Genomic DNA, 24,398 nt, shown 5'->3' on the forward strand with positions numbered 1-24,398 from the left:
TTTCTCCGTGTGTGGGACTGTATGTGTATGTGTATGTTTCACTTAGCAAAAGTGAATCAACTGGAAATCAGTTAGTGGTCAGGCAGGTAAAGTCTCCTAAGAAGATTGAACTAGGGCTGGATATTAGTGTTTTTCTAGGCATTGGGTTGGGACTACACAGTTTAAGTAACACGTATAGCTTTTCCAAGAAAAGAACTTAATCTATTATCCTTCTTTTTTTAGGCTGGTTTTAACCTACGCAAAGTTAACAAACACATAAAATTTCCAGAAATCTTAGATTTGGCTCCTTTTTGTACCCTTAAATGTAAGGTAGGTGAAAGTTGCCTTTTTGGGGAAATCCATTAAAGGGAAATCATAGCTTATCACCAAATACTCTAACAGCAACTCATATAAGTATGAAGTTGATAAGAACTACTGAGTAGACTTTTTTTTTTTTCCTTTGGCATGCCTATAGTATGCAAATTCCTGGACCAGGAATCAAACCTGTGTGACAGCAGCGACCCCAGCCACTGTAGTGACAGTGCGGGATCCTTAACCTGCTGTGCCACAAGGGAACTCCAAACACTTTTTTGGCTGCTCCTGTGGCCTGCAGAAGTTTTAGGGCCAGAGATCGAAGTTGCACCACAGCTGTAGGCTGGGTCTTTGATCTCTGCACCTTTATAATTTCAAGATCTGTGGCGAATCATTTTGAACATTAGGTGGTTATTTCAGTTCAGCATTCCTTTGAACCCCCATTATTGTGGCAGCCATTGTCTTGGAACTGAGGGCATGTAACTAAAGATGAGCAGATATATTTATGGATAATCTCAGTTTAATATGGTTGACTGTTAAGGTTGGTATACACAGAGCAGGGGTGATATGCACTTAACCCAGCATGTTGGTGCTTCAGGGAAAGCTGCTGCTTCAAGGAGAAGATTTAATATGATGACTCGAGAGGAAACAAGTTTTCCAGGCAGAGGAAGCAGCAGGAGCAAAGGCAGAGCAGTGTAAAGGGCATGGTGGGTGCTGGGGACTGGCTGTGGAAGCACTTCTAGCTTATACTACAAGGTCTTGGGAACAGTAGGGGATGAAGCCAGAGTAGTGAGATCAGAATGAGGTGCTGGAAGATTATCTTGATGAGGAACTTGGGCTTTATTATGTTGACAGTGGGGAGCCACTAAAGAATTTAAAGCAATGGGGCCGCACAGTCAGATCTGTATATTTCTTGCTGAAGCAATGGAGGCTGGATTTTAGGAGGGGAAGTCTAGGAGGCGGGGAAGTTAGGAGGCTATAGAATTAATTCAGTCACTAGATGATGACAGCTTAAACTAGGGCTGGAGCTGGGGAGATTGAAGGAATATTTCAGAAGGTGAAGTTAACAGGACTTTTTGATCTGCTGCCTCTGGAAGATGAGGCAGAGGCCTTTAAATGGATGCTGAGCGTGGCAAAGGAAAGAGTTAATCATGATTCCCAGGGCCTGGCTTGAGTGTCTGGCAGTGCCATACATTGAGGCAAGAGCAAGTTGGGATGTGGAGAAGGGAATAATGTCTTGGAAACATTGAATTGCCAGTATTTTTGAGATATTCACTTGGATATGTTTAGAAAGCAGTTGGATGTACAAGACTGAGGGCCAGAATAGAGAAGTTAGGGCTGGAGATAAGGATTTGGAAATCAATACAGAGGTGGTGGTTAAAACTATGAGAGAGAGTTCCTGTTGTGGCTCAGCGGAAACAAGCCAACTAGGATCCATGAGGATGCTGGTTCCATGCCTGGCCTTGGTCTGTGGGTTAGGGATCTGGCGTTGCTGTGGCTGTGGTGTAGGCTGGCAGCTGTAGCTCTGATTCTACCCCTAGCCTGGGAACTAACATCTACCACAGGTGCAGCCCTAAAAAGAAAAGACAAAACTCCAAAAAACTATTAAAGGATGGGATCTTGTGTCAAGTGTGGAGAGGGAAAGAGGTAGTTAAGGACAGGACTCTGGCGAGTGTGTGTAAGAGGCATAGGTAAAAGAGGACACCCCAAGGATGCCAGCAAGTCTGTGTTGAAGTAAAATTTGGAGAATCAAAGAAGCTGTGCTGTTGTTCTTTATTCAGATTTTAAATACTGCAGTATATTGATAAAGTATATGCACAACTTGAAGTGATGGGAACCCCCCCTTTCTTTCTCCCAATTTTAAAATTCTTTAAGAAAGGTGTTTCAGAGGTGGTGTGTGGAGTGAATTGTCATTATTATGTTTTTACCATAGGACAGGGCCCCTTCTGCTGGTACAGATATTTTGTGTTCTGTTCAGACTGCAGTAAAGCAGATATTGCAGTAAAGCAAGTCACCTGAATTTTTTGGTTTCATGGTGTGTAAAAAACCTATGTTTACACTATATTGCAGTGTATTAACTGTGTAATAGCATATGTCTAAAGAAACTATATACATATCTTAATTAAAAAATACTTTATTTCTAAAAAATGCTAACCATCACAGGCCTTCAGTCAGTTGTAATCTTTCAGCTGGTAGAGAGTTTGAAATATTGAGATTCATCTAAATGTGACACACACAAACACCAAGTGAGCAAATGCCACTGAGAAAAATGGCACCAATATATTTTCTCAGTACAGGGTTGCCATAAACCTTCAGTTTGTAAAAAATGCATTATCTGCAGAGAACAGGAAAGTGAGGAATGCTTGTGAACAGAAATATGTTTGGCTGGATTAGTTTTGAATACATCATCAGGAGTCAGTCTTTTGCCTAAAATGCCGTGGCCCTGTGTTCAAGTTCCAAGGAAAGAATTAAATGGCCTCACTGTCAGAATATCAGAGAAGACCAGAAAGCATTTTATGGATTGGGCAGAATAGAGGTCATGGTAAAATTTTCAAGAAGTGTTGGTAACTTCAGTAAGTGGAGAAGAGAGTGAGAATATTGGAGATAGAGCATATAGGTATGTTAGAGCCTTGGCTTAAGGAAAAAGTGGTGGATCAATGAAGTTTGTTTTTTTGTTTGTTTGTTTGTTTTTTTTAATCTTAGGAGACTTAAATAGGTTTGTAGGCCAAGAGGAAACTCTAGAAGTAGAATATACAGAAAAAGAGCTAAGTGATTGAGTGAGATCCTGAAAGAGGCCGAAAGGGCTGGGATGAGGACTCTATGTTAGAGAATCTCGCAGCCAGAGGGAGAGGATACTTCATGTTCCTGAGAATGGGCAGCTTGCGGTTGGGTTGGGTTATGTCTCAGTTTTCCTGAGGTGGAAGGTGAGGTCAACTATAGAAAATAGAAGGGGATGAAGAGAGGCTACAAGAGAGGTGAAAGTTTGGTGCAGTTGCTGCAACATCTATCGAAGAGGCAGCTAACTAAGGACACATCGTAAGATTATAATCAGTTACACTGAGGACCTGAATTTACCAGTCTTCATGGTTACAGAATTTTGTCTCCTGGCAATAGCAGCTTTCCATGTAGAGTTGGGAAAGGTACCTTGTAGAATTCAGAGTTGGGTTGTATGAATTGGATGTGGTGGCAGAGCTGGTGGTAGGTGTTAAGGCATTACTCGTGAGACACGTGGCCAAGGGCTTTAATGTGGATGTGGGGTGGGTTCTAAGATTTGACCGTCTCCCTAACAGGCTCTCGGGTCACATTGATGTTGCTGTTCCGTTACATTTTGAGTAGTGAAGAAAGATTTTACATGGGATGAGGCTGGACGAGGCTTCATAGGCCAGGAGAAAACAAGGGTTAGCTTGAGGATTCTGTTAGGTTGACTAGTATAAATGAGATGAGTCGGAAGACTAGACTTGTGGACTGAGACTAGAAAACTGGTAAGATTTTTGAAGTTAAAGAATTCTGGGTGATGCACAATTCCAGAATGTAGTCCAGGGTATACAGGCAGTGAATATCCTGTGAGGTCCATTGGACACTGAAATCCCTGAGGAAGCTGACAGGATTTGGAATGACATAAGCAACCTCCAAGGCTATATGGGGAAAGTGAGCTCTGAATGTGCTTCTCACCAGACCTGCAGGGGTTTTTTGAAAATGTAAGGGGTGGTTTGAGGTGTGACCTAAATGCTATATTCTCTTGCTATTAAAAAGGCTTACATTTGGGGAGTTCCCGTCGTGGCGCAGTGGTTAACGAATCCTACTGGGAACCATGAGGTTGCGGGTTCGGTCCCTGCCCTTGCTCAGTGGGTTAAGGATCCGGCGTTGCCGTGAGCTGTGGTGTAGGTTGCAGACGCGGCTCGGATCCCGCGTTGCTGTGGCTCTGGCGTAGGCCGGTGGCTACAGCTCCGATGCCGCGGGAGCAGCCCAAGAAATAGCAACAACAACAACAACAAAAGACAAAAAAAAAAAGCGGCTTACATTTGGGGCTAGAAATAGGATGAGTTGTTGAGGTATTTTGGAGTTATCTGATCCCAGATTGCTAAAGAAACTTGGGCAAGTTCAGTTACTTATCTGGGCCAGGTAACTGATTATAGCAAGTGGCCTCTGGTTTATGGTTCTTCTAGCAGGGCAACAGCAATAGCAGCTTTCCAATAACACATAAGTGAGGCACTACTCAGCTGGGTAGAGGTAGAGAGAAAATAGTAGTCAAATTCAGACTCATGATTGTTGCATTCTCAAAGGTTAGAGACCCTTTGTATAGTTTAAAATTGTCTTGCCAATAGCATCTAAGTGCGACTCTAACTTTTGAATTCTGTTCATTTTTAAAGAATGTTGCTGAAGAAAATACAAGGGTACTGTACTCCTTATATGGAGTCGTTGAACACAGTGGTACCATGCGGTCAGGGCATTATACTGCCTATGCCAAGGCAAGAACTGCAAACAGCCATCTCTCTAATCTTGTTCTCCACGGTGATATTCCACAAGGTAAGAGGTCTTAAAATTCTGGAATTCAGCAGATATTTATGGCAGAACCAAAAAATAAACTTGAATCTTTCCATTTACGTTTAATTTTACATTTCCTCTTCACAGATTTTGAAATGGAGTCAACCAAAGGGCAGTGGTTTCACATCAGTGACACACATGTGCAAGCTGTGCCTACAACTAAAGTACTAAACTCACAGGCTTACCTCCTATTTTATGAGAGAATACTGTAACAGTTTCAAAAAATGCTTTCTCTGGAAACATGTTTATGGCTTTTATAATGGCTGTAATAAAAAAAAAGTAAAGACTAACTGTAAATCATGTTCACTTAAAATTAAATACATGCCAGAAGAAATAATGTTTCTTGAATACTAAAGGGAAAATACTTAAAAATTTACAGTGGTTTTGTATTGTAATGGTTTTTATTCCTGCTTCCAGTTTCTGGAAAGGAGTCTGAATTACTAAAGTCCTCTGTGCTTATTAATATGTTTGGGTGGTGGTTTGCAACACATCAATAAAATGAATTACCCCCAAAATTTGTTCTATTACTTAGAAGATTTTCTGACATACCCTACTAGGTAACAACAACAAAGTTTCAGACTGACTGGCTAATAAAACCTCAAGTGAGTTTTAAAAATGTTAATTTTGAAAGCACAGGTAATTTGACCATGGCAGTAACTAATTTTTTTTTTTTTTGGTCTTTTTAGGGCTGCACCCGTGGCACATGGAGGGTCCCAGGTTAGGGCTCCATTTGGAACTGTAGCAGCTGGCCTATGCCAGAGCCACAGCAGTGTGAGATACAAGCTGCATCTGTGACCTACACCACAGCTCACGGCAACACCGGATCCTTAACCCACTGAGCAAGGCCAGGGATTGAATCTGCATCCTCATGGATACCAGTCAGATTCATTTACACTTAAGCCACGATGGGAACTCCTATATGTGAGTATTCTCATGCCATGCAGTGTGCACAAGCTGGGGTGTTGGCAGGACTCCATATCTGCTCTGTGCCAATTGTTAATACACTAAAGGAAGACATTCATGGGAATCCCTTTAATGCCACCAGGCCAGAAAACCTGTGAACTGTCCTAATAAATTTTTACTCAAGCCAGTCAGTGTTTCCAAGTTGCATACAACCCTAAGAGCCTTAAGGATACCAAACCTGTCTAAACTTTCTGTAAGGTTCTCTATTAGGATTTCTTTGATGAACTCTCTAAGATTTGAGTTTATCTAAGACTCAGTCAGCCATATTGCTTCCAAATTACTTTGAAATACCAAAAACATAAAATTTCAAAGTGTTACTCAGGGACTGTATTTAACACACATAGTAGCACTAATGTTCTGTAAAATAAACTTTTTAGTGTTCTTTGTTTTAAAAAACCCACTGTATAAAAACTGATTTGGTAATTTATACATCAGGACGCATATTTTCAGTTGCATCACAAGTATCTATCTTTACCACCAGAACATATGTTATTTCAAGTCAGCCATTCAACACATCACTCAATACTACTGAGTCACCAGTCTTAGTCTTAGGAATTTTCAGAACTGTGAAAAATACTCAAATCTGGCCCAAGGATTGACTTTCTACACAAGGTCTTCCAAACCTCCCCCATAGAGTACTTAATATTACATGCACTTCCTATAGGGAGTAAATATCAGGCCTTGAAGGCCACTTGGTCTCTGCTGCAACTATCCAACTCAGCCATTCCCTTGTAGAAAGTAGCAACAGAGTATGTAAATACACGATCATGGCCATGTTCCAAACGTTACGTACAAAAACAGGCAGCAGGCCAGATTTCTAACAGGCCCCTAATAACTTAGGTGCCACAGCTAATTTTATTAACAAGGCTGAGACAAAATAGGTTACTGGATCCAAGGACAATGGTTCTCAGACAATGAGGTTTTGATAGTAACAAGTTTATTATATCATCCAGTGGAGGAACAAACACAAAACACTTCTTAATTTAAGGAGAGTATGAAAACAGGCAATTTCTAGAGGACTACTACAAATACAGCCTTTGCCTAGAGTAAAAAAGCCATTCAGTCATTTTGGTCATCATCCCAGTCTTTCTTGCCACTTGGAGGCTTAGGCCCACCAGCTGGTTTTGCCATGATGATCTGCAAAACAAAATCCATAAGCTTCAGAATGAAGAGAAAGAATACTCCTCTGTTAGCCTGATTCAACATTAAGCAATCATCACCAATGAGCAATCTAGACTACACTGCATATGAAGTATTGCAGCATAATGTTAATTAGTTTCCAGGAATATGAGTTTTCTGCTTTTGCAGACACTAACAGCAATAATTTCACACAGAAACAAGGGCATTCTAAGACATGCACTTCAACACCCCAATGCGTCAAATATGAAAAACATCTGCATGCATCACTGGTATAAATCAGTCTGGCACCTGATTTGCTATTTATATATGAGATTCGTCTTGCCAACCATCTTTATCCCAATTTCCTTGTGGTTTAGGAGCTTTAGGTCCACCTGCCAGTTTTGCCATTATAATCTAAAGTGGTTGATACACAAACATACATTAAGGTCAACACTGAAATTTTCTAGTATGTATAAATAACCATTCAAGTGCAGGAAGTGTGAGTTCATACACAAAAGAATCCCAAGCACCTAGTTGCCTGGAAACTTAACATACCAGAAATCAATTTACCTAGAAATCGCTAATCCAGCATTTTCCAAGTATTACCATTTAGCATTTTAAAAGGATTTATGTTTGGGCAAAAAAAGGGAGGAGAGCTGTCAGCTTGGGGCTCAAATAAATTTGGGAGAAGTTTGAGATAGCTGGCTTTCCTCTGAGTAGACTTCTCAGACTGACAGACTTCACAATCACTTTCAATAGTTCCCCCCCTTTTCTTCGGAAGCTGCTTTCCTAAAGAAACCTAAATCTGAAGTTCTTGGAATAACATTTTTCCACCTGAGGACAAACTCGGACTGAATTAAGGACTTTACATATAATTTTAAAACCTGAGTACGGTTTCGATTAAGAAAAGAGTACCTAAAATAATAGTTCTCAAATTTTAGTGGGCATCATAACCACCTGAAGGGTTATTTAAAACAGACTAATGGGACTCTGCAGAGTTTCTGACTCACAGAGTCTGGGAATTCGTAGTTTTTAACAAGTTCTTAGATTATGTTGATGCTACTAATGAGGGGGTAATTTGAGAACTAGAAAAGTAAACACTTCAACAAAGATTAATCTAGCCCTACTACACTGTCCAAAGCTTAAAAAACCTGATTTACAAGTCTTTTTCCAGAGTACATGCTATATGCAAAATTAGGTACAACTATATTAAAAAGTACAAGTTTGTTACAGTTAACACAAACTGGTTAAAACAGTCAGATGGGTTTTTCAGATACATATCCCATGTACAGCGCCAAGGGGCCCGTAACAATGAATACCTCCCCCTAAGGTAAAACAAAACACAGCCTTCCCAGTATAAAACCAAAATTCAGAAGTACCTGTGTGGGTAAGTCGCTTGTTATTAACACCACTGTCTTGCTAGGACACCTGACCCAAGACTCCCTTAGGAACTTCTACTATTAGAATTTCTGTTTACCTCATGCTTCAATCTACTTAGCTTCTGTCCCTTTCTATTCTTGGGTCTTTTTATTCTTAGCCACATATTAACTTATAGAACAAACATTTCCTTAGGGCTCTCATTACTTTTAAAAAACTTCAAAAAAAATTAAGAAAAAAACCCTCCAAAAACATATTCTTCCACTAAAAACTACCTAATAAATGGATGTAAAAACATCCTATTAATAAATGGACATGGACATCCAGTCTATGATTATCGCCAATGAGCTGTAACTGGACCTCCAGTTCCATATTTGGTCGTCTTATCTAGGGAAGTGTTCTTCCTTGACCAAAGCGGAATTTGTTTTGCTATATTTACAACCATTGGTCCCTTACTGTGCTGAGAATAAGTCTGATTTCCTTTTCATTTCTACCCAAAACTTGCTTCTCTTGATCAATTTGGCATGAATTTCATTTAATGGATTTATACTGTGCCCCTAACAATTAAAATGTTCTATTTGAAAATAACTCATTACTTAATAATCATGTCTACTTTCTTTTCGGCCGGGCCTGCAGCATGTGGAAACTCCTGGGTCAGGGACTTAACCCACACCACAGCATCAACCTGAGCCACAGCAGAGACAACGCCAGAACCCTAACCCACTAGGCCACTAGGGAACTCCTAATAATCACGTATAGAACTGTGGGAAGATAGATAAAATTAGATTTACTAGAAAACACATTTTTTGGAGCTCCCTTGGTTGCGCAGCGGTTAACATATCCGACTAGGAACCATGAGGTTGCAGGTTCGATCCGCGGCCTCACTCAGTGGGTTAAGGATCCAGTATTGCCGTGAGCTGTGGTGTAGGTCACAGAGGAGGCATGGATCCCGAGTTGCTGTGGCTCTGGCGTAGGCTGGTGGCTACAGCTCCGATTAGACCCCTAGCCTGGGAACCTCCATATGCCGCAGGAAGCGGCCCAAGAAATGGCAAAAAACAAAACAAAAACCACATTTTTGAAAAATTATAAATTCCCCTTTATCTCTGAATCCAAATGGTCTTTACCACTTTTCTGCTTTACTGTTAATTCCTTAAAAATACTGGCAGAAACACCATGACATAATTTGTTGGAGAAGAAAAAACTGTAAGCACTAGATTCTATCATCTCCACATCTCCTTGAAGGTGATACAGCAGTTTTCCCTTAGATACCTTCCAAGATCCTCAGTGGATGCCCGAAACTGAGTACAATCACCATATATACATTGTTTTTTTCCCCATACAAACCATAAGGTTTAATTGATAAAGTTAAGCACAATAAGAGAATACCGCAATTGGTGGCATCACTTTTCTCATGCCTTGGGACCATAAGGGTTACCTGAGCACAAACACTGCAACAGCATGACAGTGGATCTGATAACTGAAAGGGCTCATGGGCAGGTAGCTTACACAGCATGGATACAATGAACAAAAAGAATGAGTCATCCTGCAGCAGGACAGCATGGGCTTTCATCATGCGACTCAGAATGGCATGTAATTTAAAACTTACGAAGTATTGATTTCCAGGATTTTCCACTTAATATTGTGGGATTGCATTTGACATGTGGGTAAACTGAAACCACAAAAAACAAAACTGCAAATGGCGGGGGGGGGGGCAGATATTATAGAGTGCAATACCAGTTTCAAGGCTTTATGGCCCTTCCATGTTAATATTCCAGATTACAGTTCTCTGGATTATTTCTACAAAGGGATTCTTATACTAAGAAACCTTGAAAACTATGAATTTAAATCAGATTTATTTTACCCATTCCAGTTCCCAAATGGCAAAGGATTCTTTAACTAGAAAAACCTTCATTTTAAATTAGCCAAAATACATGCAATAAAACTTAAAACTATAATGGAAAAAACCACAAATTTTTCGAGGAGGTACTCTGAATAAAATGAGAACTGTGCTATGTTCTACTTCCATGTAATACACACTGAACTACATACAAATTAGTATTATTTAAAGATCAAAATTCTACTTCTCACTTACCTGATCCACTCTAAGTACAGTGACAGCAGCATTAGTAGCCAGTTTTATAGCCCAGTATTTTCCCAGGTAAGTATCTAGAACACCAGCTTCCAACATGTCCTTTACAGCAGGAACTTCAGCCTGTCAACACAATTTTCATTCTTTCACTTAAGCGTTCACGTGAAAAAGTTTAACAAACATGGCTACTTACTTAAGGAAAACTTAAATTCTCTATCAAACTATATAAAAGGCTAATATGAAAATCATTTGCTCAAAATCAGAATGTCTTCTGATTTTTCTTTTAAACTTAGTATGTCTACTTTCAGGTTGTGCATTCATGAAATAAGACATGTAAAAAATTCAGTATTTTTTCAAATACCTCAATATCTAATCCAACATTTTTATTTCCTTCTTGATGCACTGCATAAAGTTTAGAGATTACTTCATTGGCCTTAACTCCAGAGTTTTCTGCCAGTGCCCGGGGAATAGATTCAAATGCCTCAGCAAACTTCTTAATGGCATACTGTTCAAGTCCAGGACATGTCTAAAACAAAAACGTGTTTATTACTGAACTCTGTTCAAGCAACAACGAGAAGGTCAGTTCATACACTGAAAGCCATATACCTCTCCATATGATGTGATCTGTTTGGCCAACTCAATTTCTGTTGCTCCACCTCCAGGTACAAGACGTTTATCCTGTAATACATAGTTAAAGTCACCAAGAAGCAGTTTCTGGTTTTCTCATCTTTTCAAACTCTAGTAATCTATGAGACTATAATAGTTTTTAATCAGATTTAATAACAAGTTTTGTAAAATTCAAGTTCTAATTATAAATTTCATAAAAATGGAGTGATTTTGACAGATTATCTTACTGCACAAAGTGTCTGGTATACAAAAAAGAAAGACCAAAATTAAAAATGACATCACTGTTTCTACAGATATAGCACTAAGAATAGTGCTGAAGCAACCGAAGGTACATTAGAACTGAAGACCATGATAAACTATCCCTTTAAAACTGTTTTTAAAACAGCTTTGATTTGCTGTTGATTCCTTTGCATATTCCATTTTAGAACACCGGAGTTCCCGCTGTGGTACAACAGAATTGGCAGCATCTTGGCAGATTCGATCCCTGGCCCAGCACAGTGGGTTAAAGATCCTGCATTGCTGCAGCTCTGCCATAGGTCACAATTGTCTTAGACCTGGTCCCTTAGCCCAGGATCTCCCTATGCTGCAGAGCAGCCAAAAAAGAAAGAGAGGAAAATCCATCAGCAACAAATACCTAATAGTCTTAAGAAAAGTGCTTTGTTTTACACAAGTGATTTTTTCATTTTGAAGTTCTCAGAATGTTCAAGAGTGTACAAACTCTTTTTGAGGACTTAAAAATTGCGAAATTAAGACTACTGCTAATACTGACCCTTGTGAGAACTTTGAAAGTATTAACACCATCATCAACTGCCCTTTCTATATCATCCATCAGATTGTCTGTTGAGCCTCGAAGCACTATGGTGGAAATGGCACCATCTTCCTTTTCTGTCAATAAAGTAAATATATTTGGGGATTAGTAAAAGAAAACCAACACCCCACACTTCATATACATGTTTTACCATTACTACTTACCATGCTTAAAAACAACCACCTGTGTATCTCCAACCTCTGAGAGGTAAACACTGTCACAATGTCCCATTTCTTCAAGGACAGGAGGAGTCTGTGAGAAAATGACTCTTGTAATAAAAACAATACAAATAGGTTCAACTATCTTTTAATGTTGTCCAAAATACATACCAATCTAGGAAGGGCTGTGGCACCAACTGTTTTACATAGTCTTCTGAGATCCCATTTTGAGTTCAGCCTTTAAAAATCAAAGCAAAAACCCTTAACAAAAACATTAATTGCATGAGATACCATAGTTAAATGAAGAGATTAAACAGGAAATAATTTCGCCCCAAGTCACATTGTTTTCCCCTGAAGGTTCATGCCCAGAGTAGGTCTGGATTGCACTGTGCAAACCAGTCATCAGCATTTACGGCATTATTCTAGAACAGAGAGAGTTCAAGTCTCCTCAGAATGTCAACTGCATGTTCTGTGAGAAAGAAGTGATGTACTCTGCATGGTGCATTATGTGCTAGGTGAGATAAGTTGTCTACTGTAACCCACAAATGCAGTTCAATGAATTTAAAGTCATATTCCTGACCTCATACTCTAGCTGACAGTGTGTTATTAAGCTTGAGTCTGGTCTCTTGAAGCTCTTTCTCTTCAATAAATGACAGCTGCTGACTGGTCCTTTAGCTCTTAGCCTAAAGGTTACCTTTAAAGTTTTCTCAGAGGTGTCTCCTGTTGCCCTAGATCAAGTTAGGTCCCCTTGCTATTGATCTAACACCTTACACTTTTCCCTTTTAACGGTCTTTCACAGTGTGTTGAATTTGTTTAGTGTTTCATTACTCTAAGGCCATTTACAATATATGTTAATAGGATGCAGCACTCTTACCTCACCAACATGATATTGTATTTGTTTGCATAATGAAGAGCCATGTCTGCCACTTTGCCTCCTGTTACTACAACATTTGCACCAGTATCAGCAATAGCTTTGACTTGCGCCTCCATGAGATTTTCTTCTCCCTTACTGAAGTTCATCAATTCTTCAGCAGTCTTTATCAGTACTGTTCCCTAGCAAACAAGCAAGGATTTTCTTCAAAACCATTTCACCACTTTAGGATTCTAAGTCACAGAGCAACAGTTTACTGAGGAAATAACTTCAACATTCAGGAGAAAATATGAAAATAAATACACACATATTATGAAGAGAATACAAAATCTGTATGAAATTAATAGAAAAATTCAGCTTGTTCCTAGACCAACTCTCCCCCAACTCCCCAAACTGGTGCCTTTACCCTTTCACAGGCATTTTGGTGGAAAAACTGGAGAAACACTGTACTTTTAGGTAAATTACGCAGGTGCCCTGACATCTTTTTTCGTTTTTCATTGATAGACAAGAAATAGATTAGGATAGAAGGTTTGTGAGAGGTGCAAGCAGGCAGGCATGGAAGCTCTGCTTTTTTTTTTTGCTTTTTTGCTTTTTAGGGCTGCACTTGCTGCATATGGAGATTCTCAGGCTACGGGTCGAAATGGAGCCACAGCCATGCCAGATCCGAGCCGCGTCTGCGACCTACACCACAGCTCACGGCAACGCCAGATTCTTCACACACTGAGCGAGGCCAGGGATTGAAACCGCAACATCATGGTTCCTAGTCAGATTTGCTTCCACTGCGCCACAACGGGAACTCCTTTAACATGTATTTTTAAAAACCAACTGAATTACAACTGTTACTAATTTCAAATTATATTAGCAAGTATTTTTGTTTTAGAATGCCACAAAATTTCACTGTTATTTTAAATGTCTTATTGAAAAGCATACACATGCTCTTATTTTCTTCACTGAATTTTTAAGTTGTTGAATTTGTACAAGGTTTTTCCTCAATCTTGACTAGAAGAGCTGAGTATTAGAATATAGACAATACCCCCATTGACTCATTATTTCAAGTTTTGTATTTAGTATTTGAATTAGATATTCAAAAATAAATCTAATTAAAAAACAGACATGACCCTGCAGTGTTCAGTAATTATGCAGTATTCATTAAATTAAGAGCAAACTCTATCTAAAAACTTTAAAATTATAAAACTATCTGGAAGGGCAATCCCCAATTTTTACTTTAAGTTTCTGAAATCTACCTACCTTTGTTTCTGTTATCATGCCATCAAAAGGACAAGAGTACACTGCTATTTTTGCATCTTTGACAGACGTTACATCACCTTCAGTTTCCTTCTTAAAAACCATGCCATGCAATACTGAAGAGGAATGGACACCAGAGCCCTAAGGAGTTGGATACCAAAATCACCACTGATTTCATGAAAATAACACCAGGGCTAATTTAATTTTTTGATTCTGCATGCACCAAAAATACTCGTTTCTGAATAAAGTAATACACCAAGGCAGTGAGTGACTCCTAGTGATGAGTAGGATACAGACATAAAGCATTCAGGTCTGCTCACTACAGGAATCACTGCGGGAAGCAGCAGCTGTTATGAACGGGAGTCCTCCAGGGTACTGGGAAGGATTAAAGACAGAGAACTGCTCTACACCATTCACTCACTCGGTACTGATTTACCTGTCAGTACTGGGGATAGAACAGAGATCAAAGCTAAGTTTCTGATCTCACAAGCTTATGTAACAGGGAAGGTGAGGCAGTATACAGATAGAAAACACACATACTTATTAGCTAACACATGCCCTTATGTAAGCTAAACTTAAGTACATTAACAACCATGGGTCATTGTGTAAAACCACTACAGTCATTCGTTTTATCAAGCGTATTCTTAGCAAATACATTCTTTCAATATTAAAAGTATGCATTCTTTAATTACAGAGCAAGAGAACTTCCATATCATTCAAAAGTGTTATAAATCAGCATATATGAAAAAAATGCAAAAAAACTATTATTTTGCTTATGAACTACTTTCGACCTTCCGGCTGTTATGGAAAAATGATGACTTAAGATAATACATTGATAATCTTTTAAATTTAATAGGTATAGTATTACAAATAATATCAAAATGTTACAATGAAGGCAGGAAGTCCTAAATATCTAAGACCTACAAGGTAAAATTTAGGTTAACAGCTTTTTTTTTTACATGAAAAAAAAAAAAAAAGACCTATCTAGATAACATTAATGCATTTTCTAAACTTACCAGAATCTTACAAACTCTGATGTTATCAACATTAAAATGGCCAGAGTCAGGAAAGATAGATACTGTTAAGAAAACAAGACATATCAAAAGATATGGTGAGACAAGAGAGAAAATATCTTAGTCACATTAAGTCATTTCAATTTTGGATCTTTCACTTACTGATATTTACTCACCACATGCCTGAGCAATGAGCTTGGCCAGAAACGCTTCATTACCATACTGTTTACTCATTACTGAGGTATGAAGTAGAGATGACACTTCATCAACATCCCGGAGATTTTTTGCAGAACAACACACTAAGTCAGGAAGAATCTCATGGGCTTTTCTGCAGGCTATTTCATAACCTTCTATGACCTTAAATGTAAAGGGCAAAACTTTTCTTTAAAAGACATATTTTGACATGACTTAAAGTAGCTTATTTTCTTAACACAATAAATATGGATATTTCCTTTTTTTTTTTTTGTCTTTTTTGTTGTTGTTGTTGCTATTTCTTGGGCCGCTCCCGAGGCATATGGAGGTTCCCAGGCTAGGGGTCCAATCAGAGCTGCAGCCACCAGCCTACACCAGAGCCACAGCAACGCGGGATCCAAGCCGAGTCTGCAACCTACACCACAGCTCACGGCAACGCCGGATCGTTAACCCACCGAGCAAGGGAAGGGACCGAACCCGCAACCTCATGGTTCCTAGTTGGATTCGTTAACCACTGCGCCACGACGGGAACTCCTGGATATTTATTTTCAATACAAAAAGACAGTATACTTCCAGAATAACATTCACAACAAAGCCTACTAGTTAAGGGTATAGGCTTTGGTGACAGCCCAAACTAAAACCTAACTGCCACTTATTAGCTACTCAAACAAGATTTTTCTAACTTAAGGCTCACTTTCCTTATCTGAAACAAACAGTATTAATTTGAATAAGCCCCACTCATAGAGGGTTGTTTTTTTTGCTTTTTAGGGCCACGCCTGTGGCATATGAAAGTTTCCAGGCTAGGGATCAAGTTGGAGATACAGCTACCAGCCTACACACAGCCATGCCAGATCCGAGCCTTGTCTGTGACCTACACGATAGACCACGGGAAAGCCAGATCCTTAACCCACTGAGCAGGGCCAGGGATCAAACCCGAATCTTCATGGATCCTAGTCGGGTTTGTTTCCACCCAGCCACAATGGGAACTCCTCATACGGTTTTTATTATTATTATTACTCACATAAATTTATCACCATCTGTAGTTGTATAATGATTATAACAATCTAATTTCACAGGATTTCCATCCCACAGCCCAAGCACATCCCCCCACCCATACGGTTCTTTTAAGGATAGAATGAGATACTACATGTGGAGTATATGCACTACAATGCCTGGCACAGAGAAAACTATCCAATATTAGCTATTACTGCAGCAATGAGTCTTACTTAGGTTTGAAACACTAGGTATACATAGCCAAAAATGAAACAGGAATAGTTTATAAAATGAACACTCACTTCTGAAACTGACAGGCCAATTCTCAGAAGCTCTTCAGCTAATTCCAGAAGAGCTCCAGCAAAAACCAGAACAAAGTTTGTGCCATCTCCAACCTCCTGCTCCTGCATGTGAGAGGCCATTACGATCATTTTTGCAGCAGGATGCTGTACCTGGTAGAAGAGGTTTGAATTAAAAATATCAAGTTAAAACACTTGATCCTTAAAGCAATATACAACTGTTCATTTCCACTTCTTAAACTAATGGACTCCAATCTCTCTGTGGGCCAAAGCAACTCATGTGATCACACCACTACACACTACCTGGTGTGGAGACAAGACAATCCAAGTCCCCCAGGCCTGTGAGCACAAATGCATGACCATAAAGGAAAATAACTTTTCAAAGGGTGCTTTAGTAGTCAGTACCCTTATGTATACAGTAGGTGTATCTGCATAGATAAGGTTCAGAATATTGTATGTTCACTAAATGAAAAAAACAAAGTAATTAGAACCACTACACACTAAGGCATTTTTATTAAAAAAAATTTTTTGCCATGCCCTTAGTATGCAGAAGCTCATGGACCAGGTATCAAACCCATACCACAGCAGTGACAATGCCAGCTCCTTTACCCACTAGGCCACCAGGGAACTGCCCGTACCGCCCCCCACACCCGCATTAAAACAAAAAACAAAAAAAACTTCAGAAGTGCTAATAAAATAGACATGATTTTACCTGGTCATTAGCCTCAATTTCTACACATATTCTTATTGCAAGGGGCTATCAATTATAGCGTAAAAAGGAATATAAAAATATCTTTTAAAAAAGGTGCATTAAAATTTTAGGTGGTCTTTCCTTAGGGTTTAGATGCTTTTGAAGAAACAAGGAATAACAATGGATAGCGGTGAGAAAAGTAAAAAGGTGACACTGTGGTTTATCATGAAAACAGCCTCGTCGTCATACTTGACTACTTATCTTCTGACAGCATCACAGAGAACAACAGGTTCACAATGATGAGTCCCTCCACAAATATCTTATGGAATTAAATTTGTTTTGTTCAATATTATTAAGACTCTATCGTTATTTAAGAAGTCAAAGAAATGTTAACCTAGCCACAGAGTTTTGCTTAAAAGGATTCATTGCTGTGTTTTAAGAGCCAAGTTCAGGAAACATCCCCGAGATTGAACACATTCTTCAATTACAAAGCAGCTGGTTGAGAAATGGCTGTGTGTGTGTTTAGATGCCAGACTGTCCTCCTAACCCTGCTGGCAGCATCTATTCTACGAACTTCTGTAACATCAAAACTGCAGGTGAACAAAGCAAAATTCCAACAACTATTTCCACAAAGACAATTTGTTTTAAATAGGTATGGCTGTTTCTCCGTAATAGAAAAATTCACTTTAGTGACACGCTACGGAACAACATATTCAATTTAATATGATTATCAGCAAATACATTTTTATCCCTACCAATTCCTCCATAAATAATTTAGGAGATTAAATTGCAGTTGTTAACATGTTGAACATAATGAAGCTTTTCATAATTAGGAAAATCTGTATGATACATCTTCAAGTTGGGGCAAAAAAAATTCCTTAACATACAGTCTAAAATAAGTGGCTTCTTCTATGTTAAACTATACTGAATTTCTAATGTCATGAAAACATTTCTTGACTTTTTTAAAGAAATCACTTACTTCCAGCTCTCTTAAAATAGTTGCTGCATCATTTGTCACAAACAACTTCTCCAGGTGGTTGATGACCATTTTGTTCATTCCTCAAAAATAGTAATTAGAAAAAGACATCCATCATTACTTAAATCCTTCTCCAAATACTCAAGAAAATCTAGTCAAGAAATACAAATTTGTATCCATTACTTAAAAGAATTTTGTAAAAACTCAAAAGACACCCCCCAATTTTTAAGATTATTTCATGGCCCCATGGCTTTTCCTGACTGCGCTCCAGTACTCTTTCTTTCCTTTGTACTCTCCTAGAACGTTTACTATGGAGGATGCCAATTTCATGATATTTTTGTTCAATAAATACAAATTATGCTAACATGTACAAAGACTGATGCAATCTACTTAAAAGTACGTTAACTTTTTTGCTTACTCCATAAATTTGTATCAGTTAATTCAGTTGATGGTAAGAGGCAAGAGAGAATACTTCTCCCTTAAATTATTATTTTTTTCGGCAAGCAAGCAAAGTCTTCATTACAGGAAAGCAAACAGCTCCCAGGACAGCTGGGAAGGGGAAGACGTGTCCCCCTCTCTATTGTCCTATAGGGATTTTTATCCCTTAAAGATGGGGGTTACCAACATGGGGGTCCAGAAAGATGTGGTTTTCTTCCATTGAGCTTGCCCAATTACCTCTATCAGTCCTTGTCCAATAGTTTTTTGGGATGGAAATGTCCCATAAGTCCCTTAAATTATGACATCACTTTATATAAAAGAACTATAACCACATCTGTAACAATGTAGAACACTTAAGTACTATCTCAATGGTGAAAGGGCCTTAACTTTTCTATCCTCTCAATAGGACAAAAAGTAACATTTTGATTCCTACTTTTCTAAAAAGATCTGAATTACTAGTTACAGATTATATATACTGTACTGGTGTCACTGAACTATGAACTATTTTCAAAGCAATACTGTATTATGGCTAAAAATATCAATTCACATGTAATGTCTTCAAAACTAATTTCAAAGAACCAGTACACAAAATTCTATTACTGTATCTTTTAAAACATGAATTTAGAAATTACAATTTGGGGAGTTGCCATCATGGCTCAGTGGTTAATGAATCCAGTGGTTAGGAACCATGAGGTTGCGGGTTCGATCCCTGGCCTTGTTCAGTGGGTTAAGGATCCGGCGTTGCCGTGAGCTGTGACACGTAGGTTGCAGAAGCGGCTTGGATCCCGCGTTGCTGTGGCTCTGGTGTAGGCTGGTAGCTACAGCTCCGATTTGACCCCTAGCCTGGAAACCTCCATATGCCTCGGGAGCGGCCCAAGAAATGGCAAAAAGACAAAAAAAAAAAAGAAAGAAAGAAATTACCATTTGGTCCATATGCTGTACGAGTCGTTTGGGCAAGCTCCTTGCAAGCCTGTATGTTCCTGTACACAGCCTCTTCTAAACCTGAAAAATGCTGTAAAAGAAAACTTCTGATTTTACAGGACAGTGAAACTCAACACTTTCTTCATCTGTAAAATGGGGGTAATATAACTGTACCTGTCTCAGAGGATTGTGGAGACTATCAACCAAGATTTATATATGTTAAATATGGGTCTTGTATTCACAAATGAGCCATGAATTCGCCCACTAGCTAAATGAATGAATAAAAGCATGACGTTTTTAGGGACTACAGACACCCACCTCCTTACATCAGAACAAAAGCCTGTAATCTTTTTAAATTGTGAAAAGGGCAGGGAAGAGAGCTAAGAGTCATTACAGAAAGCATATGAGCTATTTCAGGTAAAAATACCTTTTTATCAGTACTTTGTAAAAGTTGAAATGTGGTATGAATATTTATGGTGTTAGAACCCAAGCACCATAAATCCAGCAGTTCTATGTTCACTGGGAGTTAGCATTTCTGCCTCGTTAATGTTTAGGAACTAAAGCATACAGATTTTGAACACGCTTTTGAAATGCAACACAATTCCAAAGTGTACACATTGAAAACTGCCAAACTGCTCATAGTACTAAAATTCTCGAGTTTTACAAGGAACTTATTTTAGACTTGGGATTTGCTTGTGGTTTCAGATAAATTTAAAGAGCCTACTGTTCTCACGAATATTTTATAGAGCTGTTTTGCCCTACGTAATAACCACTAGCTGCAAGTGGATATTTAAATTTTAAGTACTTAAAATTTCAGCCCCTCAATTGCACTAGGCACAATTCAAGTGCCCAGTAGCTACATGTGGCTAGTGGATGCCACACTGGACAGTGCTGATACAGAACATTTCCATCATCACACCTAGATAATGCGTATATTCCACAGTATAGAGCATGGCTTTTGCAACACTCATAAAGGGAACTGGGATCCAAATAAGATTAATAACCACTACTTTAGATCTGTCTGTCTTCAGGGACACAGGTAGACTTAAAATAGCACTTAATCTGATCTCCTGCCTTACACTCTTGTTTTTCTCCTTATGCCCATTTTCTGAAGAACAATCATGTCATATAAAGCAGATCCTCTCAAACCCTTCGATGACTTGCCATCACTCTTAGCATAAAATGTAAATTCCTTGTCAGGGTTACAAAGCTCTATACATTCTAACCCTTGCCCACAGCTCTTCTAAATTCATCTCTTACCATTCCTGCCTTTCCTCCCTAAGCTTCAGCCCCCTCACCTTTCTTATTTTGTTTTGAAAGGTAAAAATCATTCCATCTTCTGGGTCTTTGTACTTAGTGGTCCCCCAGCCTGGAACACTTCTGCCTTTAATCTTGGCTGGTTCTGTCCACCACTAAGCACTTAGTTGAGAGTTCTTGCCTGAATATCTTTTTTAATTGATCTCCCCGATGCTTCCTTTATTTTTAGAAGCAGACTTTCCTATTTCCTTTATCACTATTTGAAATTATCCTTGTTTACTTGCTCATTTATTATTTCTGCCTCAGAAGAATAAAAACTGAAAATTTTCAGCCTTTTAAAAAGTGAGCAATGTTGTTTTCAGAAAAGCTCTTTCAGCAATATTTACATTAGACCTTGATACTTACTTGATGTTCACATTATCCCAAAAGTGCATCCTGCCAACAAGAACCCAGTTCCCTAAAACGGTTAGGGTTAAGTGGAACCACACTCATCTATGTTCCTTCAATTAAATACAAAAAATTGGGGGACAAATAAAGGAACATTACTTTCTGAACACAAGAGATACATTTATTCAGTGCTTTAAGATGTTTTTAAAAGACTATGCTTTTGAAATTACGTCCAAGACCTCACCATAACAAAGTAGTTTTACATAGGCCAGGGAGTCACTTAAACCTTTTAGGTTACAACTCCTTTCGTCCAATCTCAATTTTATAGGTATGAAGAAAGCAAGACCCAAAAGGATGTTTTACACTGAGCTAGCTAACCTAAGCTGGGGCCACAAATCACTCGGATTGTAATTAACGTTTATCCTACTATAATGCACTGCTTCTGCGAACTAAATGGGGAGCCCTCTGCTCTCATTTGGAAGAAAGCTATCAAGACTGTCCTCCCCTCTGCACCACCCACTCCTTGAACTGTGTCAAGCGGTTTCGCCGTTCCCAAAGCAATTTCACCTGCTTCACGTTCTAAAGGAGCGCCTCATCATCGCCGTTTTACCGAAGGATAAAAAAACGCACGAGCCGACGTCACGCCTGACCCGCTATAAAACGCGAAATAGAAAACGCGAAGCCTGCAGCCTCGTCCCCCACTCGCCGCCTCTGCCCCCTCGACCCTTCCAGGGGTCGGTAAAGAACCGAAATTCCTGCGGGCCTCCGCGGCCGAGCCCTCCCGAGAACACCTCCCTTTCTGGAATCTTCTCTCCCTCCGACCGCCGTGTCGTGGAAGCATGCCCGGCCCGTTAGTAGGCCTTTCCCCTTCGCCACGACCGCCGCAGCCCTGTGCCGACTCTCCCACCACACTCCCCCTTCCTCCTCTTCTTACCTTCGCTCCTTCTTTGAGCATCTGGGCAAAGCCCGGAGCCTTGGGAACGTGAAGCGCCATGGCCAGACAGCAGGTAGCTGTTCACGCGCCCGCTCAGAAGATCGCGGAGGAAGTGAGGGGCGCGCACAGCCTCCTGGGAACGCAGCGTGCGGCGGCCTCACGCTCCGCCTTTCTCTCCAGCCGGGCCGCCCCTTCCCTAGCCGCCTGTAGTGAAGCATCGCGAGAAGGAGCAGTTCGCGTAGCCAGACTGAAATGAGGATCCTCGATCAGGTCGATAGATGGGCGGGCCAGGGGCGTGAGCTTTCCATCTTCCGGCCGTCGCACGCGCAGGTTGCCAAACCACTGTGGCTCGCTCGGGTTTTTCCTTCCGTAGGCCGCTGCCTGGGATGTTTGAGTTTTATCAGTTCGTACCTGCTAGCCGTGCCTTTACAAAATTGTCTTCCTTGTAACCTTCCAGACCTTCCTACAACATCAGGGCAGGTGTGCCCTTTTCTTTTTTCTGGGGCAGAGCACCTCACAATCTACCGTTAAGCGTGTTCCCTGCTGTATAAGCTCTGGGGACTTGAAATTGGTAAATAAAACCTCTAAGGACAACTGCATACTGATTACTCGTGTGCAGCAGGCTCTGTGCTATTTGCTTTACACGCAGTATCTTAGCTAATGGTTAATCTTACAAGTTAATTCTTATTTCTGTTTTTTGTTTGGTTTTTAGGTTTTATTTGTTTTTGCTTTTTAGGGCCGCACCCGCTGGCATATGGAGGTTCCCCAGGCTAGAGCTCCAACTGGGGCTACAGCTGCCGGCCTATGCCACAGCCACAGCATTGGGGGGATCAGAGCTGCGTCTGTGACCTACACCACCGCTTCTGGCAACACGGGATTCTTAACCCACTGAGCAAGGCCGGGGATCAAGCCTGCAACCTCATGGTTCCCAGTCGGATTCGTTTCCACTGCGCCACAACAGGAACTTCCGTTTTTTGGTGGTTTTTGTTTGTTTGTTTGTTTGTTTTTTCTTTTATCTTTTAGGGCCTCACCTGGGGCTAGGGATGGAATCCGAGCTACAGCTGCTGACCTACACCACAGCCGCAGCAAAGCCAGATCCGAGCCGTGTCTGTGGAAAATCAGGGATGCTTAACCCACTGAGCGGGGCTAGGATTCGAACCTGAATCCTCATGGACGCTAGTCAGATTTGTTTCTGCTGAGCCACGACGGGAACTCCTTTTATTTCCGTTTGATAGAAGGGGAATTTGCAGTTTACAAAGGACGATTTGTGCAAGATCACAGCACTAGTAATGCTAATGCTAGGATTCCTACCCAGATCAAATTGATTGCAAAATGCACATTGTTAACCAACTACATTACTCTTTCTTGCTTTTTCTTGGAAATATAAATCCCTTTTACTCTCCCAGAATCTTTTAAAACCTAACCTCTCTGTCTAACTACGTCAACACATGGCTGATTTAAAAAAGATTAAATGGTAATAGAATACTTTAAAGAATAATTGTGCACAGTGAAAGTAATCCACTCTTTTGCTGAAAATACAAAAAAAAAAGTGGAGCAGAACTTTGGCTGGACTTTTGTTCTTTGCTTGAACACTTGCAAATGACTTATTTCCCTTAAATTGGGACAGATTTAGTGTACTTTAAGGAGTAATCATGTGTCAAGTGTATTCATTATAACTTTTTCTAATGAACACCGAAAATACATATGTACTAAAAAATACTTTTAAGGTTCTCCTGTGGTGCAGTGGGTTAAGGATCCAGGGCATTATCACTGCAGTAGCTTGGGTCCCTGCTGTGGCACCAACTGGATCCTTGGTCCTGGAACTTACACGTGCCCCAGGTGCAGCCAAACAAAAACAAAAACAAACCAAAAAACCCCAAAACTTGCCACATCACTCAAATCAAATGCTATGTGAACTACCTGTTGGAAAACATTATGAGTTTAGCAAATTCTCAGTATTGTTTAGGGACATCCTGAGATTTTTCTTACGGATTCCCTGAGAAATAAAAACTCATTCATCTAACTCAAAGAGAGCATTGCTGATAAACATAACCAACACACACACACACACACACACACACACACACACACACAACCTGAAAGGGGTTAAAAATGACATGATGAAATTTTAATCAAAATGACTAAGGCGTCAAATCTTGTTTTGTTTTTTCTTTTAAGGGTGGCTCGCTGGGGCATATGAAAGT

At 39.8% G+C, this 24,398-nt stretch overlaps 2 protein-coding genes across 3 annotated transcripts in view; one reads left to right on the forward strand and one right to left on the reverse strand.

Moving 5' to 3' along the window:
* USP16 (ubiquitin specific peptidase 16) overlaps window positions 1-5,351 on the forward strand; it is a 29,737-nt gene extending 24,386 nt beyond the window's left edge. The window contains exons 19-21 of the mRNA XM_047795232.1: window positions 223-309; window positions 4,662-4,818; window positions 4,924-5,351. Coding sequence (XP_047651188.1) covers window positions 223-309; window positions 4,662-4,818; window positions 4,924-5,048 — 369 coding nt within the window. The 3' untranslated portion in view covers window positions 5,049-5,351. The remainder of the gene's footprint in view (window positions 1-222; window positions 310-4,661; window positions 4,819-4,923) is intronic.
* A 1,368-nt stretch (window positions 5,352-6,719) lies between these two features.
* CCT8 (chaperonin containing TCP1 subunit 8) lies at window positions 6,720-22,349 on the reverse strand. 2 transcript variants are annotated; one of them, XM_047795246.1, is made up of 16 exons: window positions 22,195-22,349; window positions 19,617-19,707; window positions 18,261-18,340; window positions 16,594-16,743; window positions 15,283-15,463; window positions 15,110-15,171; window positions 14,097-14,234; window positions 12,852-13,030; window positions 12,149-12,215; window positions 11,984-12,071; window positions 11,781-11,896; window positions 10,991-11,062; window positions 10,746-10,910; window positions 10,388-10,507; window positions 7,228-7,332; window positions 6,871-6,936 (listed from the first exon to the last, which is right to left on the reverse strand). In XM_047795246.1, the coding sequence occupies exons 1-15, from the start codon at window positions 22,252-22,254 to the stop codon at window positions 7,240-7,242; spliced, it is 1,662 nt and encodes a 553-aa protein (XP_047651202.1). In that variant the 5' UTR covers window positions 22,255-22,349; the 3' UTR covers window positions 6,871-6,936; window positions 7,228-7,239. The 2 variants fall into 2 exon arrangements, with proteins under 2 accessions (XP_047651212.1, XP_047651202.1); XM_047795256.1 differs by lacking the exon at window positions 7,228-7,332 and having other exon boundaries at window positions 6,720-6,936; window positions 22,195-22,348.
* Window positions 22,350-24,398: the final 2,049 nt, after the last annotated feature.

This window comes from Phacochoerus africanus, chromosome 1 (assembly GCF_016906955.1).
Source record: "Phacochoerus africanus isolate WHEZ1 chromosome 1, ROS_Pafr_v1, whole genome shotgun sequence".
NCBI lineage: Eukaryota > Metazoa > Chordata > Mammalia > Artiodactyla > Suidae > Phacochoerus > Phacochoerus africanus.